The sequence below is a fragment of the Cyprinodon variegatus genome, unplaced genomic scaffold, assembly GCF_000732505.1.
Source record: "Cyprinodon variegatus isolate N-32 unplaced genomic scaffold, C_variegatus-1.0 Scaffold488, whole genome shotgun sequence".
NCBI classification, from domain to species: Eukaryota; Metazoa; Chordata; class Actinopteri; order Cyprinodontiformes; family Cyprinodontidae; genus Cyprinodon; species Cyprinodon variegatus.
Window position 1 is genome coordinate 421,120 of NW_015150941.1, and position 17,640 is coordinate 438,759.

The 17,640-nt window shown below is 38.1% G+C and overlaps 1 protein-coding gene across 3 annotated transcripts; it reads right to left on the minus strand.

Annotated features, from left to right (window-relative positions):
* Nucleotides 1-770: 770 nt before the first annotated feature.
* LOC107094523 (fumarylacetoacetate hydrolase domain-containing protein 2-like) lies at nucleotides 771-16,566 on the minus strand. Of its 3 annotated transcripts, none has more exons than XM_015390203.1 (8): nucleotides 16,502-16,566; nucleotides 14,699-14,964; nucleotides 14,331-14,547; nucleotides 7,843-7,902; nucleotides 7,603-7,765; nucleotides 4,497-4,605; nucleotides 4,027-4,114; nucleotides 771-925 (listed from the first exon to the last, which is right to left on the minus strand). In XM_015390203.1, exons 2-8 carry the CDS (start codon nucleotides 14,962-14,964, stop codon nucleotides 863-865), a joined length of 966 nt encoding a protein of 321 aa, XP_015245689.1. In that variant the 5' UTR covers nucleotides 16,502-16,566; the 3' UTR covers nucleotides 771-862. The 3 variants fall into 3 exon arrangements, with proteins under 3 accessions (XP_015245689.1, XP_015245690.1, XP_015245688.1); XM_015390204.1 differs by having other exon boundaries at nucleotides 14,699-14,929; nucleotides 16,401-16,525; XM_015390202.1 differs by having other exon boundaries at nucleotides 772-925; nucleotides 16,401-16,543.
* Nucleotides 16,567-17,640: the final 1,074 nt, after the last annotated feature.

Consider the following 17,640-nt stretch of genomic DNA (forward strand, 5'->3'; position numbering starts at 1 on the left):
CCACTATAAAAGAACTGGAAGAGCTGCTCAAAGCCAAAGATAATAAAACCAATTATTAATAATGGTATGAAAGCAGCAAGAGCTGATAGAAAAAAGAAATCCGAAATAAACCATAAATGTTTAATCTGCAGTTATAAAAAGGCAATATTTAAAGGTTTTACACCAGTGGAAACAATTATGTTCATAAATGTATTGTTTGTACCAATCTATCTGCTCTTCAGTTTCCTTTGATATGTCTTAATTTTATGTTTATTTGATAGCCATGACTTTATCATATGAAAACATGAGATCTAATTATTCTTATACCAAATGTGTCTTCAGTCAGATGTTCCTCCTAAAAAACAAAAAAACATCCAAAGACATTTATTACTGGAGTTTCCCCGAAGCTGTCTTTGGGTGGTAATTAAAGAGGGCTTCTGTGATTTGAGCTGAAGGGAAATTAAACCAGCAGAGAGAAAATTCTTAATATTGATTAGGATATTCCTTTAGGTAAAATGCATTTTTATATTGTATTATACTTTGTGCAATCTTCCTTTTTTTAGGGAAGTTTTCACATAAGTCATCTATATATGCAAACCATAGTTTTCTCTGAGTTAGCCGAGAGGTTTCCAGTTTTTGCTGTACATCATGAGTAGGAGGCAACTGATGGATACTTTAACAGATGTTGAGTCAGTGGGTTGAGACGCTAAATACATAGTTTTATATAATAGTAAAAATATCAGATTTTCCCTCTCCGTAGCATAAAATATATGGAAACAGAAGGTTCAATAAACTCATTGTGATAGGTATTTGTTTATTTGAGTTGGGGGGGGTAATGGTAGTATATGAAACTGTTGATGGATCTTCTTGGTTTCCTGCTGGTTTATATCACCTTGTTAATGATGGAGCCAAGCTGGTCTATCTGGCACTCAACCACATCCCCTTTCTGAAAGGAAAAAAATAGACTTTAGCTCATTTTGAATTACTGCTTCATTGGATTTAAGAGCTATTGTAAGAAAAACTTGTTTTTCAAAAACCAAATGCGGATTATGGGGAATTTTGATGCAAAGTTTTTAATTTGAGGTACCATATAAAAATATTTATACCCCTTGAACTTTTCACTCACATTTTTTTGCAACAAATAAACAAAAAATAGTTAAGAGATTTACTGTAAAATTTACCAAAATGATTTTCATTGTCAACCAGGAAGGAAGAAACACTTCATATAAACGATCAGTCCTCTCCAACAATGTCTAAATTAAGTTCCTGTCCTTTCAAACCTGTAGATACGGTCCAGAACTACTCCGATGAGGTGTGTTAGCCCATGTTTACTTCCTGGTTGCTAAGCCAATTATATGAGTGCGCCCAGGGTTGCCTTAATGAATCGGCAAAAAGAGCAGAAGCCTGGAAGCATGTCTGCCAGCAAAACAAGCGGACCAGAAATGGTCTAAAACATTCCTAAGAAGCCTCGGCATCCTTCAACTTGGTGAGGCTGAATCGCCTTCACTTGTCATCTACAGTTGACTGAATACTCTTCTCTGTTGACTTGGCAACCTGCACCACACTCTTGGGGGTGGAGGGGGGCTCATAATTCAAGCAGAAGAAAAATAAGGTTGTGGTGGTTTTGAATTTGTTTTAGAAGGTAAAGTGTTTTGCCCAGCACCACTGCTTGCTCTGAGAAACAGCTGCCCCCAGGAGGCAGGTCACTGAGGCATAAGAACTCCTATGTGCTACACTGGAAACAGGAGGAATAAGAGGTTCTGAACAAATTAGACCAAAGTCGACCTTTTTCTCCCAACATGCAAAACCAATTGTTTGGTGAAAAAACTATGACCTCATAGCTGAACACATCATCCCTTATATAAAGCATGGTGGTGGCTCCGTTGTGTTTGGAGGCGTTTAACTTCAAAAGATACAGTGTGTTTGGAACTTATATGAAGATGAATGAAGTCTAGAAGGTAGCTTGATAGAGGTTGCAGATGACTTGCAACCGAGGCACAGATTATTCACCTTCCAACTGAACAGAAACACTAAACTCAGACCTCCAGTGGAGCAGTTTAGATTTAAAGCACATTGGGAAGTTGTAATAAAATGAGATCTGGAATACTGTTGAATCTGACTGAGATTGAGCAAATAAAAAAAAATAAAAAAATCCTCTTTAAGTCAGTTGACATAAAGCCAAAAAACTTGGTTCCACAATATATCAGCTTCAAAGGGCTGGAGGCATATCTGCTACAATGCTCAAATTGTTAGGGGAAAAAACAGGAAACATTTATTTCAGCTTTAAACTATGTATTTTCTAGTTTCTTGGGCACAATAAAGAGTTTTTTGTTGTAAAATGAGAACTGGAAAGGACTGAGGTCTGAATACTTCTGCAAGGAACTGTAAATCATATGTTGGATGCTTTGAAGCCAGCAGTTCTATTTTAAGGAATGCTCTCCTGTTAATATTATTACTTAATTAGCTTTTTGTCTGCCTCGAGATTTGGTCAAAAATGGTCAAATCCAATGGGAATGGAAAAAAAGAAAGGAAAGAAAAACAGAGAGCGCTTCCAACAGAAGTTGAATCATGCTGCAGAGTGTAAGCTCTGCTAATTAACCAGCCAGTATTGTGCCAGAATCTGTTCCCACACCATAATCTGAACTCTTTCAGTTCGTTTGGCCCATTTATTAACAGGAATGAAGTTTGATGCTAGCAGATAAATCCAGGCTTTGTGCTAATTATAAGTCTCCTCTGGTGACTATGAGTCGCTGTGTTAAAGAAGTTTGTTGTGATCTAAGACCTCATTAAAAACATGAGGACAGATGTGTTTTGTTTAGTGAAGAGTAGAGCTGAACTGGAACAGCTGTTTACACTTTCTCTTTTTTTTAATTTAGCCTTTTATACTGTGAGATTTATTTTTTATCTTATTTACTGGTTAATACTGTCCCTTTGAGAGAGGTTAAACAATCCCAGCCTGATTGGTTAACCTCCAAATATGCTCTATTAAACCTCCAAACACAACTCGGCTCTATTTTCCAAAACAGTTATTGGCAATCCAGAGTAACTTCTGGGATAAATTCCTGCATGTCCTTATTTTTGAGTTTCATAAATTGGGTTATTTTTGCTTTGAATTTTGTAATAAGGCTGAGTGTGATGCAGTTTCTATCTTAGGCCCAAACCGAACCCTAAACACTAACCCTGAGCACTAACCCTCCATTTGCGCGCTCCCGCAGAGGGTCCGCCACATGAGGTACCATCCCAAACCATGTAATGGGTAGGGCGCGTGGACTGTCTAGCCCTTTAATAGCGAGTAAGTGCAGGCTCGCTGGAATTTGGCAGCGGTGTAACTGCAACCTAATGGCGGAGGAAACGCATTGCTCCATATGTAAATTCTGCTGGTTTGCTGCATCTTCATCAAGTTAGGTATATGGAGAAAAAAAAACATAATTCCAAAAGGGAAGGTTATTTTTGAAATATTTTTTTTCTGACCGTATACATTTGCTTTAAAAAAAGGGGCAAATGTTTGATTTTATGCTACCCTGCACCACAGAACTACAGCCACGCACAAGGGGGCATCACTGTGTTGCCATAGCAACGGCTGCTTTCCTTTTTGGTTAGAGGGAAGAAGCTGTCTCATTCTCATTTATACCCCCCCAACCACCCCCCCACCCCCTTCCAGGAGCCTTCAACAGATGCAAGTATGACTTCATTGGGTGTGACACTTCAAAGTTTAGGGTTAGTGGTTGAGGAGCGGTTTGGGATTCAGCCCTTGTTCCAATCATGGAGAAAAAAATCTAGATGCATCCCTTCTACAACACACCTGAGTTAAATAAATTCTTTATCAGGCCTTTGCAGAATTGAATGGAAGCTGATGAGGGAAGTGGATTCAGTTGGTTGGAGCAGGAATGCGGCTAAAAGTTAAAGAACATTGCTTAAATGCAGAACGGGAAAAATTAGTGGATTTTCAGATTTATCCCATTCAGTGATCTGGTCCGATTTTGCTTTTCAAAGCATTGAGTCATTTAGAGGAAATCCTCTGAAATGTATGCATCATTCATGAATCACCTTAAGAAAGATGGGCGGGTTCCTGAAAACACCCACACCTGGAGGAGTCCCTGTCAAGAACACATCTCCTGGAGTTAGTGTGACAATCCTGAAATGTGAGAGAGAACAAAAATCAAGAATCTTACAGTAGCATTTAATTAAAAAAAAACTTTATATGGTTACAAAACCAAAAGATTAGAAAAATTTACTTTCAAAATATTAAGCACAGCCAATCATATTTTTAAAAAGAGCCAATAAAATGTGTTTTCTTGCCAAAAGCAGGCATTTCCTCAGTAATCCAGGAAAGGCTTTACTGTCCAAAACTTTAGAAATCAGATTAGTTGGCTGGCTGGTTTTGAATATAATGTTCCAGTCATGTTGGATCACTTTCAGCTGGAGTGTTTCATTTCAGCTCAGAGACTAAACACTAAACTCTGGGACTGTATTATGTAAATTAGGGACTAAGGATGGAGGATGCAAGTCCGACTTACTGCGAGACCCAAGCAATCAAGGCTGCCGTCTTAAAGATCATCTGACTGGTGTTGCTGCTCTGCACAGTGTCCCCGTTAACCAGGCAGCGAATTCCCAAGTTATGAGGATCTGGGAGAGAAATGATGCACAAAGTAATAATGCTCCTAGAAGTATTTGAAGTAGATATTTAATATTCATCGCCTCATAAAAGGGCACCATGTCATAATTACATATAAAATGTAATTCCTTCTAGTAGGAAATTGATGAATTGGCAAAACAATAGCTACAAAAACGTATGCTCATATCATAATAAAGCATCATTTATATACATCTAAACCAAAGAATATGTTTTCAAACACAAAAAACTTTTTCAGGTTCAGACTTGCTAAATTTTCCAAAGTATGAATCCATTTGAAAATTGAGTAACTTTGCACAACTCCATGGCTCTGCCTGATTGCCTACCCTAACCCCTCAAAATTTCCCACAATATACCTTGAAAAGTAGTGATCATCCATGGTCACTAGATGAACACACATATATATATATATATATATATATATATATATATATATATATAAATAAATAAATAAAATGGTGTTGCACAGATATCAGTATCGGGCAGGGCTCTAATCCAGCACTAAAATGGTGGTATCAGTGTTGGCAAGTACCAACAAATAGGGCAGCGATACCATTTTGAGAGCCAAAAATGTATTCAACTAATTGTCCCCCATTCCAGGTAGGTAATAAAAAGTTCTACTGGATTCACTTTTTATTAGTCTCTTTCCTGCTTCACAGAGGTAGGCAGCAGCTTGACAAAGCCATGATGGCAATTATTTTACATCCAAGTAGTATGCAGTTCTTCATATATATATATATACACACATCTATTTCAGACAGATGATATCGGTATCGGCCGATACTATAGGGGCCAAAAAAATGTTATCGGCGCAACACTAAAAAAAATATCCCAGAAAGCTTTGAGAGAGTTCTCGCAAAGCATCTGTTTTGGCAGTGAGAAAAAAAAGGCACAGACACCATGAGGGGACCCGTAGTCCCGTGACCAAATGGGAGCGAAAACTAGTGATCATCTGTCTAAATGGTCAGTTAACTGAGTTCACTATAAAGTCAAGCCCTGGCTCTGGCTTTCAGTGTCGTGTCCTTGGGCAAGAGACTTCACCCACCGTACCTACTGATGGTGGTCAGGGGGCCTGGTGAGCCAGTTTACCGCAGCCCCACTTCTGTCAATGAGCCCCAGGGCTGCTGTGGCTACAATGTAGTTTGCCTCCATCAGTGTGTGAGTCTTTGAGATTGTGTGAATGCCTGAATGTAGAGTGAAGATGATTTGAAAAAGTGTTATACAAGTACCGGCCTTTACCATTTCTTAATCAGTTCATCCTGTAGAGAAAGACAGGTAAAAAAAGAGCTGTAAAGTTCAGGAAGTAGTGGAGTTGTGCAGAGAGTCCATTCCCCTTCTTATATCTGCATTAAGCTGTAGATTCTTAGTAATGAGAACTTGTGTAACAAACTAAAAGTGGGTTGTGATAAACCAAACAACATAAGAAAGCTTTAGAAAATGTAATTTTTAATTTTTTTAAGCTAAAGGTGCATTTCCCACCACCTGACGTAATACACGCGACACTTTGTTTTTAAAACATATAAATATAAAAAATATATGATTCGCCTACATGTTATGAATGCTGGCGTAACATAAATTATAAATTATGAACACTTTAGTTTTTGTTTTGCCTTCAAGTCCCAAAGGAACACATTACTTGGATATAACCTAACGGAATATCGTCAGAAAGGCTCCAAATGACAAAACTCATATGGAGGAGTAGAACATGATGTAATAACGTAAAATCAAGAGGCCAATGTAAAAAAAAAAAAAAAACGGCTTTTCCCTTTAAAGTGAATTCCACACAGATATTTTTATTCTGTAGGATGTTTTTAACTGCAAGGTTAAATGTTGCTAATAGAGGCTGAACCAATGTTAAGCCCCAGTCACATCTTGACGATTTAGCCAGCATATCCCGGACGTACAAAACATCTGGAAAAAACGCTGGCATACATTGGATAAGTTATGAGCACGCTGAAACATGCTGGCACACATACGGCGAGTACATATGTCAGCATATGCTGACAAGTGGGCCACAAATTACAGGTAAGTTATATGATGGTTGACATACGTTAAGTGTAAGTTACTCATAAGTCGTGATGTCTAGCTTATCCAAACCCGGAGTAACTTGTGTATAACTTATGCCTAACTTATCAAGAACTCATCTCCAACGTATATGACATGTTCCAGACGACCGCTGAATGTGTTTCTAACTTACACCTACGGTATAATGGCGTATTAGCAGTGTTCACAGGAGAAAACCGTCAGTACTCCTCCAGACTTCATCGCCATCATAGGGTGAAGTGATAAGGTGAGTGTGATGGATCCTCCCTGCGTTCACGCCCACATCAACAACCAACAACCCTCCTAGCAGACGTGACACTGAATCTGCTGCGACTGCAAACCTGTTCCTTTTTCTTTCTTTTTTTTTTTTTTTGCCAGCATTTTAGGAGATTCTGGGATGTCAGGCATATACTGGCTAAATCAGTAAGGTGTGACGGGGGCTCTAATTTTTTACTTCTCTGATGAATGTTCAGAGGTCTGTATGAGAGTTTTAACTACCTGATCCAAGTTTTTTGCAGTTATTCAGGTTAATGTGTTTCTTGGCTTCTAAACGCTTATAGAACCAATTTTACTATTCATCTGTCCATCTTATAAATTATTAAATCACGCATGAAGGCACAAACTAGTGTCAGATTCTTACATTTGGTCATAACAGGTTATTTCTAAAAAATGTTATGTGTTTAACTAAATGGAAATGAGAGACAAATTCAGTTTGTCTAAATAATTACTGCTTTATGTGTATCTTCATTTTTGGAGCCTAGTTTCTGCTAAATCAGTGAGAAATTATGCACAGTATATCTCCATACTAATCTTGTGTTTTTGTAACATCCAGGGAACCATGCTTTCCTCAGATTTTAGCTTGTTAGCTCAGTGACGCAGCAAACAGCAAAATTACAGTTAATTGCATGATTCACTAGATTGCCTCCATCCTCCTCGTCCCCGCTCACCGTTCACAGCATCAGCAGTTACCAAAGCGGGTCCAAGGGGGCAGAAACTGTCAAATGTTTTAGAAAGCAGCCACTGCTTCCCATTGCGCCTCATCTGCCAGTCACGAGCGCTCACGTCATTGGCCACGGTGAACCCGGCCACATAGGAGAGAGCATCTTCTTCCTGCATAACGGCGAGAATGGAAGCGGTTCAACCGGAAACGCTTTACTGGAGCATGTCGGCAGGAATGTGAGGCTCACCTTGATGTGTTTTCCTCTTCGTCCGATCACAAAGGCCAACTCCACCTCCCAGTCCACCTCCTTCATTAAAAAAGACCAGGACAAAGTTAGAACTCCAAGATGTCTCATAAACTAAAGATTTTAACATTTGGAAATATTTGATTTGTTTAGAATAGCTTGAAAAATATATTTTCAGTGCTTAAAATGAAAAACTGAAACCCGGAGTTGCCCTTTTTTTATCAGTTGATAGCTATAAGCAAATTCACACATACATTTAGGGTGTTATAAAATTCAAATAAGACCGTTTTAAAGGAAATATCAAATGTTACACGATGACCTGCACAATATTGGCCACTGCAGACTTACCGGTAATAGTTTTCCTAAAATTCTAATGAATATTCTGCCATTAATGAGAATTTTACCTGCTCACACAGTGATATATATCAAGACATATTAATAGTTGTTTGAGTAAAACAACTTAATATGTCTTGATATATTTCAAGACATATTAAAAGTTGTTTGAGGAATAGTAAAAGGAATAGTTTTGATAGATAAAGGTTCAAAACTTTTAGCCTGAGTGCCATTCCGAACTTAGTCCTGCCCACAACGTTTGAGGTCGGGAAGTTATTCTAGGCGTTCAACTGCACGCTTTGATTTTTGTTGACAACAACTATGCGTCGCTTAACATACGTCATGCACTCGGTTGCTCTTATTGGTTGTAGGTCTATCCAATTGAGTGCAGAGGCATTTTTTTTCCTGGTTCGTTCGAAACGCCCCATAATCACAGCTCTATGGAGCAGTATCAGACTCATATTCTGACTAGAATTGATTAGGACTACGTCAGGCTACAAAACTTTAGCCTTGGAGGGATTGTTATTCATATAATGTACACAGCAACTGCATTGATCTAGTAAATCATACCAAAGAAGTTCAGACAAAGTTCTAAGTTCATATAAAGTTCCTTGTGCTCTACATTAATTAGGCTTTGTCCCAGTATCCAAATTTGTATTTCTAATATTGTCCATCTTCCTGAATCTGATCTGTTTTTATCAATCCATCCCTCAACGCTGCATTTCTTGCTTTCCCGATAACCTGAACCTTTCAGACATATGGGCTGTCGAACTGTGTACATGTAGAATTAAGGGCAGCAACTAACGATTATTTTACAAATCGATTAATCTGTTTATTTTTTCGATTAATTATCGGATTGCAAAAGCAACCAAAAAGAAGACTTTTTGCAAAATTAAACAAGGTCAACCTACAGCTTTTCCACTTGAGGGGTGCGGAATAGAGCATAATAATAGACAAAAAAGATTTTTATTTTGAATGCAAAAATGTTTACATATTTTTTTAACAATGTTGGTATAATTACTGCCCAAAGTGGATTGCTCTGTCAGTTAAAGGCACGTTTTAGGGTTTCTACTCTCCAGTTAACGATTAATGGATTACTAAATAAGTTGACGATTATTTAATAATAGGTCAATCATGATTAGTCTGATTTGTTTCAGGCCTACAGTAGTAGAAAATGAAAGCATACCTGCCACATCAATCTCAGAAGCTTTTCCCTGATTGAGGCTAAAGATCTTTCATTAGAACTAACTTCACTGTGCTTCTTTTTTTTTTTAGGTAAAGTTTATTTAACATGTAATGTTTTGGTGACATCTCTGAGTAGATGGAAGTTTGTCATTAAATAACATCAGGTATGTTTTAAACAAACTTGTCTGACAACAGAAGAACATATAACACTAACAGTTTTTTTCCTCTTTCCAGAGAAAATCTGGTCAAAAGTTATATCTCTTTATTTGATTTGTTCTATCTTTTTATTTATCTTTTAAGGTATTTTTATAGTATTATTAAAATCACCGGCTTTATTCAGAAAGAGATACACCATTAAACACCTCTCTGTAGATTATTTTTCCACAGTAAACTAGTTAGGGTAGTTTAAGGCTCTATGGGGGAGAACAAGGTAGGTCCTGATGTCTCATTCAGCCACAGAGGTCAGACCTGGGATCTTGGATTGTTATATCCAATGGTCTGGGTTTAAATTAAAAATATGTGACTGACTACATGATATCACAACCCACCAATGTCTGGTCAGGAGTGGAAAAACTAAACAAATCTCCTAGACTTTACCACAAATAGTCCAATTTAGATGTGTCTCTTTGAATTGTCTGCCAATTAAGACTGTTAACAGAATCTTCAATGGGAATTATTCTGTGAAATGAAAGAACAGATCATAGGTATATCAAATATTTAGAAATATCTATATTCTTAACGTTGTTATCAGGTTTCACTGCACTTAAAGCTCCAGGCAGTCATCTTGATTTTAATAAGAATCACAACTAGATGCTTTTCTGATGTGGATTAAAAAAGCTCAGGCAGGACTTTATGTGTAAGAAAGAAAACAACACTAATCTCCTCTCCTGTCAGAGTAATAAGGAATGAATCCTGACTGAAAACATGACAGCTTTGTGGAAGGATGGCTGTAAGTCCAAAAATATGTAAATAAAACCATTCAGGTAGTATTTAATAGCCATGGGCAGATATCTGCAGAGAGAGCTAGGAGAATGAAAAGCAGAGGCTGAGCCCACACGCCTCCTGCTCCTCCTGCTGTTTATCCTCAACAATACAGAAATACTGCATCCTGAGGCGGCTCAGGGCACATGACTCTGTCAGGCTGTGATAGAATCCAATTGCTCTTATTTAGCCATTCTCCAACTTTTATAATAGGAAATACATTTGGGGGACAGATCTATATTGTTTTAAGTAAAATTACAAAAGTTAGGTGATCAAAGTGTTGGGGTTTAAGTTCAAAATGGAGCTGCAGATCTTTGCTGATCAGAAAAAAAGGCTTGCTCATACCTTTGCCTTATTTCAGTCTGTCATTAGCAATAATACCAGGATATTGACCTCTCTTTCTTCCAAACAATTAATAGTTTAATCCATTCGTACACAGCCAAGTCTTGTTTTGAGTAGAAGTTACTGGATGGTTTGTTCATTTTTCTTAAAGAATCTTCTCATCTGGTGATTTTTTGTTCTTGAGGCAGTTGTTAAACTTCAGACTGCAGATAAATAGGTGAGCATCAGAGTCATCATTTCTACCAGGGCATAATCCCAAGTAACACAGGGAGACAGTTCATCTTTTAAAATATGCATCCATCAGGTTCTTTCTGTTTGAGGCTGCTGAGGCTAAGATGACCTTTAAGTAAGCCTCCACGGATGGACTGGGACAAAGGCTTTGATTGGTAGGTTCTACCAGTTCAACCAAGTAGTTGAGTATCGGCCTGAATTTACCAACACATAGCTGAGACTTTGGAGGCATGTATAAAACTAAACCTGTATGGGCAATTTTAATCCCCTTTGGTTTACAGAAAATCTCCAATTAATTTAAACCTGTTTTTGGACAAACTGTTCAAAAGTGTGATCAGCAATCTCCACCCATGGCTGCATGTAAACCACAGAGCTGCACTCTAACTGCAGAAAGAGTCCGATAACTGGAGAACAAGACAGCTGCTCCCACCATTTCAGTGAAAGGGAATCTATAATCAGCCAACGGGAGATTAGTCTCCCAGCTGAGGACAGCAGTCTGAAAGATAGTAGCATCCATTCAGTTTGATGTCTCTTACTGCTCAAATACAAAAACTATCAGGAACACGGTGACAACCTCTTCAATCTGATCTTATCAAAGTTGTGAGGGAGGGTTCTAGATTTTCCTTCTGAGAATTTATCGCTGTGAGGAGAACTAGAACATCCAAGGGATTTACAGGCCGGCTATGACAGCCTTACTTAGACAACTTTTATTGTCATTTTGCACACAGACTGTATGCAAAACGCTTTTTCCTTTTGTACAGCTTTCATAACATTTCCATTTCTTAAAGTGCAGCGGTGATCAAATGTAAACATTGTGGGCATTAATATGGAAGTTCAGAGCATTGCACCTTTGATCAGCAAAACAAAAAAGATGCTTCATAGAGGATGCTGAGATTTTAAATTTAGAGCACCATATAACATCTTTGTGTAACATCATCGGTTTTAGGGAGATGGGTGAATATAAAAAAAATCTCAGTTTTATCAGCCGTTTTAAATTCTATCAAAGTGAAAGTTTACAGCTGTTACACAGATGAAGGTAATTTGTATTATTTACATTTCATATAAGACATGATTTCCCTCTCCTATGCAAGGTGCACTTGTTTTGCTTGCAAGTTAAAATTCTGCCATTTATTAGGAAATAAAGCAAGAAGTTAGCAATCAGATCTTATACCACAGTGCCATCTAGTGGCCTTCATTTTAACTCTATAACGGGTCCCGTTTTTACTCCAGAGGTAAATGTTATTTAATTTCTGGACATAATTAGTTTGTACTATGTAAGCTATGAATACATTTAACCACATGCACCAATTTCAGGAAAGTGTTTCCTTGATTTCATGTGTTAAAAATTACGGGTATTAGGAATCCATACTAGCAGATTTCCCTTATTCACAAAAAAGATTCCTGTTAGTTCAAAGCAAGTTATTATATATATATATAAATATAAATGAGTGGCAGCTGCTGCTGCCGAAACAGAAGAGGCTCAATGGTGTTGATTAAATCCAAACGTCATGTAGTGCATTAACATATATTCAAACACAACACTACCACAGGTGAAAATAGCTGTTGTGAAGCGATCTGAAATAATAAACTCCTGAAATGGCGGCAAGAGTTCAGCACAGGGATGTATTTTTTCCCTGAATGATCACTTTTTCTGCTGGACTCTCTGCTCTCTGGCCACTTGAGTATGTTTGTCAAATGGCATCTAGCAGCCAGCTTCCTGACCCAGCCCTGCTCCATAGACCCTCTAAGAGGTTAACCTCCCTGGAGGTGACTTTATTTTTGCGTGTTATCCAATCAAGGCTCTACTTTCTTGCTGCTTACCTCAATAGACCAAGACAAAGCTCACAGGGATTTCTCATAGAGGCTGACCACCAGCGTTCAGCTGCTCCACAGTGAAGGAGATCACATCCGAGAGCGCAACATACTCATCAATTTAGGCACATATTTAGTGCAGTTTAATGACTACATCTATTAAGTTTGACAATGCATATTTTACCTAGAATTTTAGGAAATTTACAGGGTAGGTTTAGCCTCCCTAGCATTCAATGAGACATCCCCATTGATATATACATATATTGTTTTTCCTGGGCAGAATATTCAATTTATGCTCCTTTTTATAACTGACAGATTAAAAAACTATTCTGATTTTTTTTTTTGATTTAGGCAAAAGGTTTTTTTTTTTTTTGTTGTTGACAAGGTGTATTGCAAAGCATTACGAATTCATATAATTATTTCTACAACGTTTTCTTTTTCAATGGTGTAAATTAAAGCTGGCAATAGTGTATTTTCGCCTTCGCAATAACACAACCAGAAAGGACTGTTAGGGCGTAATATTTGGTAGAATAACACATTTAAAGTACCATGCACCATGATACCATGTACCATGACTAATCAGTTTTTTTCAATCCCGAAAAAAACACTTGCCCTTAAAGAGAAAGCAGCCTCTCCCATCTGGCTGCCGCCCATTTTACAACACCGCATATCGCACTACTTCTAAAAGCTGAACTAAGTCGGGGACCTCTTACGGCCAAAAACTAGATTCACACGACTTGGATATTAGCTCATAAAGAGAGACTGCTGCCCTGCGTAGATTAGCTGCTAAAAGAGCCACTTCATCTTTAAGCTGGAATATTCTAACTCTACCTCGCATCATTACAGTGTGGGAACAGTGAGGTTAAGGAAAGTGGAACCTTGAAATTATTTACTTATTTAGTTCAGACACTGAGAAAAAAGCAAATCACAAAACCAATAGTCAAAGTGAAACAAAGAAAGCCACAGTAGAACTCCACAAGGGTTATCTGTCATGAAATCTTTGCAACCGATAGTTCCACTACGTCAATCATAAACTGATATAAACAGATTTATCCTCCCCCCTCTGTGTTGGCTTTTTTGCTTTTAAAGCAAAGGTTCAAAACAATTTCATATCCTACAGCAAACGGAAAAAACCTTTTTGGCTTGTGATAAGAACTACCTTGGCATAGAGGATCTTTGGAAATGTAAGAATGCCTACACCATGCAGCCAATCAGTGAGGCATCTATCCAACCAAAGGGAGTCATCGTCTGCATTACAAGTCACCACTTTTACTAACTTAACAAAAAATAGCAAAACTGATTAGGATTTAGATTTAAGATTAATAATTACAAGGATTTTTAGGTTTTAGTGCTTTAAAATATAAGATTTAATTGTAAGATGTGTTTTGTGGCTGCAAATTGTTAGGTCTGAATTATATGCTGCCTTCAGATGCTAAGGCAGCGATTATAGGTTGTTCCATCAATGCCTCTTTGCTCTTTGCTCATCTGTCAGTCCTGATCAATTCTATTGATATAAGAGGTAACAGAGTCCCATAGTGTGCTGCTTTTGCAACATTCTCTCTCTGTTTCAAAGAGTCCTTTCAGTATTGAGGCTATCTTTTTTTTACCTGGCTCTCTGGAGGCAGAATAATGTCATCATATGGTCCTGTGAGGGCACTGGGAAACTTGCTGAAGATGATTGGTTCTTTAGGGATGGGCGCATTCTGCTCCAGACAGTGGTCCCGATAGTTCATGCCAACACACACTACTTTCTCTGGGGCCAAAATCGGGGGTAAAAGCTGGATGTTTGCTCTGTCGACCACACACTGACCAGATGCCAATGCTCTGAGGAGGAGGGGGTCTTATTTAGAGACTTTCACAGAAAATGAATAATAGGTGAAGAGATTTTTAAAAGGTTTCTTATAAGAAGGATCCTAGCAAAAAGAAGAATTGATTTTTATTATTTTTTTAAATCTGTAAAATAAGAAATCCAAACCTTTGAGCAAACTCCAGGCCTTTATCTCCCAGCTGCAGAAGCTCTCTCACAGTTGAAGGCATTGAAGGGTCAAACGCCTTCAGATCAACAACACCTTGCCCATCACTTTGCTCCACTCCAACTCTGACACAATCGCCCTCCCCGCTGTGACGAAACTGAACCAAACGCATCCCAGCACCACTTAAGCCTCTCTTCTGTGCATCCGCTGTTTGTTTCTGGGCAATAAAACTTCTGAAGAAGAAACAGGAACGGAGAGGCAGTCTCATCTATTGATAGAAAAGACAGAAAGAAAGAAAAAACAAACTACATATAAACAGCCACAACTGCCAGACACTGGTCAATCATTCCATATTCTTACATCACCTTAAATACAACATCATCAGCCCCATGATGCTGACAAAATCCTGATCTATGGGTGCTTTTCAGGTCACCAACCTACCTTAGAGATAACCTGTTCAGGGCTGCAAAATCCTTCAGACCTGAGCAGTTTAAATAATAGTGATTAGAGTTGTCCAAATAAGGCTTGTATTAATCTCAGTGCTCCCTACCACTAGTTAGAACTGAGGAAGCCTCTTGGATGAAAGGCAATATGACTTAAAAACAGGACTGAGAATCTTCGTAGGTATGTAAACTCAAAGGTTACATTTTTGAATACGCAAAATTTGAACTTTTTTTCTCTTGTTAGAATGGCCTAGTCAAAGTCCAGACCCAAATCCAAGACAATCTGTTTTAAAGGCTTTAAAATTCCTGGGGGTGCACATCACAGAAACCTCACCTGGACTGTAAACACCACCTCACTGGTCAAAGGGCACAAAAGTGCTTTTATTTCTGGCAGAGGATGAGGAGAGCCCACCTGCCCCCACCCATCCTCACCACCTTCTGCAGAAGCACCATAGAGAGCGTTCTGACCTGCTGTCTCATGTGTGGTGTGGAGGCTGCAGCGCCTCAGACTAGAATAAGGTGAGGAGAGTGGTGAGAACAGCAGAGAAGATCATCGCGGCTCCTCGTCCCTCCATTAAAGACATTTCATCCCAGCGCTGCCCATAACATCATCAATGACCCCTCACACCCCCACCATGGACTGTTCTCCCTGCTGCCCTCTTTGAAGAGGCTTCACAGCATCTGCTGCAGCACCCCCCCGCCACCAAACAGCTGAAAAAATCATGTCACAAACTCTGCATCACACTGATAACACCAAACCAAAACACTGCAGAATTGCACCATATAGATTTAATGCTCTGAATCTTTCATATCAATGTGTTTTTTGCACCATGTTTTTTCTCCCACTCTGTTTACATTTGATCAATGCTGCACTTTTATGGAATGAAACTGTCATGAAAGCTGTACTATTTAGTAAAATAGTACAAAATAGTAAAATTTCGTTTTGTATACATTTTGTGTAAACAAAGTGACAATAAAAGTTGTCTAAGTCTAAATTGATCTTTGTTTGCATGCATTCAGTCTCTACTAGGTTGACCTACTTAGCAATGAAAACTGGTTTTACTCCAAAGTCAGCAGCCCGAATAAACAACTAGGAGCTAAAACCTGGGGACTTTGTAAACAACGTGTGGAGAAAAAAAAAAAAGAGGATGTAAGAACGAGTCAGTTAGGTATAAACTACGTGTCATAACATTTTTGTCAAGTAAAAATTCCTAATATTTGGTGAAATGAATCAATAACACAAAGCTTCCCAACTGCCTACCTGCTGAACCAGTACTTATAATCCCCGATTAGTAGGAATGATTAGAGCAGCCAGGCTGGGGACTGTGCCCTTTGGACTGTTTGCAGCCAATAAATACTCACTTTCGCCGTTTTACCGAGGAAACACAACCCGTTAACTACTTCCGGTGTTCTGTCAGATCAACATACCCCCGTCAGACCAGCATACCCATAGTCAATCCCTGTTTATCCCTTTAGTTTTGTACCAAAAATACACTTTAACCTACCTCGACGGACGTGTATTCCTTTATTCACGTACAAAAAAAACACACAAAAAAACAATATAATTGCTTACTTTTTGGTGTTTTTTTTACATGACTTAAGGGCTACACGCCCGTCGAGGTAGTTTAAAGTGAATTTTAAGGGATTAACAGAAGGGAAGAAGTAATAATGATCAGATTAAGAATGGGTCATATGTATTTAAATGACAATGTATATTTAACAGGGAGGAAAAAATAATAATAAATGTGAAGGATGTGGAGAAAAAGAAAATGTAGAACATGTACTGATGAACTGTAAAACTTATGAACATGAAAGGGAGAAATGGAGAAGGATGGTTGGAAGGACAAGCAAAGAATCCTAAAGGAATACTGGGAAATGAAGGAAATATAAAGGATATTCACAGAATAAGGAAAGCATTATTTATTTATCTACAGAGTACAAAATAAAAAAATAGCATTTGATGTAAAGTAATGTTGCTACACACTCATGTACAGTAGGTGGGGATACGCACCTTAAAGTTGCTTGCGAGCAGCCGTAATACAAAAGAAGAAGAAGAATCTAACTTCTTGCGCATGCGTATTAATTATGGGTATGTTGGCCTGACAGAGCACCAGTCAGGGTTTGTAGTCAGCTCGGTCTAAACTGAAAAACATCTGTTTTAAATGAATATTTCTCGGTGCTTTAATGTTTTTATTGCTGCGTTTGATAAATATGAATTTAGTTTGGTTGTTTTTTAACATTTGAAATCTATTGTGTTCATTTATTAAGACAGTTACCAAAACTACATTTCCCTACAAACTGTATAACGGGCAGTGACGTATAGACGGAAGTTAGTAACTAACATTTTTTTTTTTCTAAAGTATTTAGGAAAAATATTGTGTTTAAAAAACAAAGCAGCTTTTAATTTATTGTAATTTGATAACATTTTCAACTGGGATAACTTAAATTCTATGATAGAATAGACGTTTAAGATGAAGTTTTTCCTCTCTTCCTTGTTTGAG

Excerpts from the sequence above, each read along its gene's own strand:
- LOC107094523 (XM_015390203.1), bottom strand. The coding sequence starts at position 14,964 with ATGAGACTGCCTCTCCGTTCCTGTTTCTTCTTCAGAAGTTTTATTGCC. Across the intron at positions 14,548-14,698 it reads GGCCTGGAGTTTGCTCAAAG|AGCATTGGCATCTGGTCAGT; the intron begins GTTTGGATTTCT and ends CCTCCTCCTCAG. Across the intron at positions 4,115-4,496 it reads TTGATTGCTTGGGTCTCGCA|GATTGTCACACTAACTCCAG; the intron begins GTAAGTCGGACT and ends CTCACATTTCAG.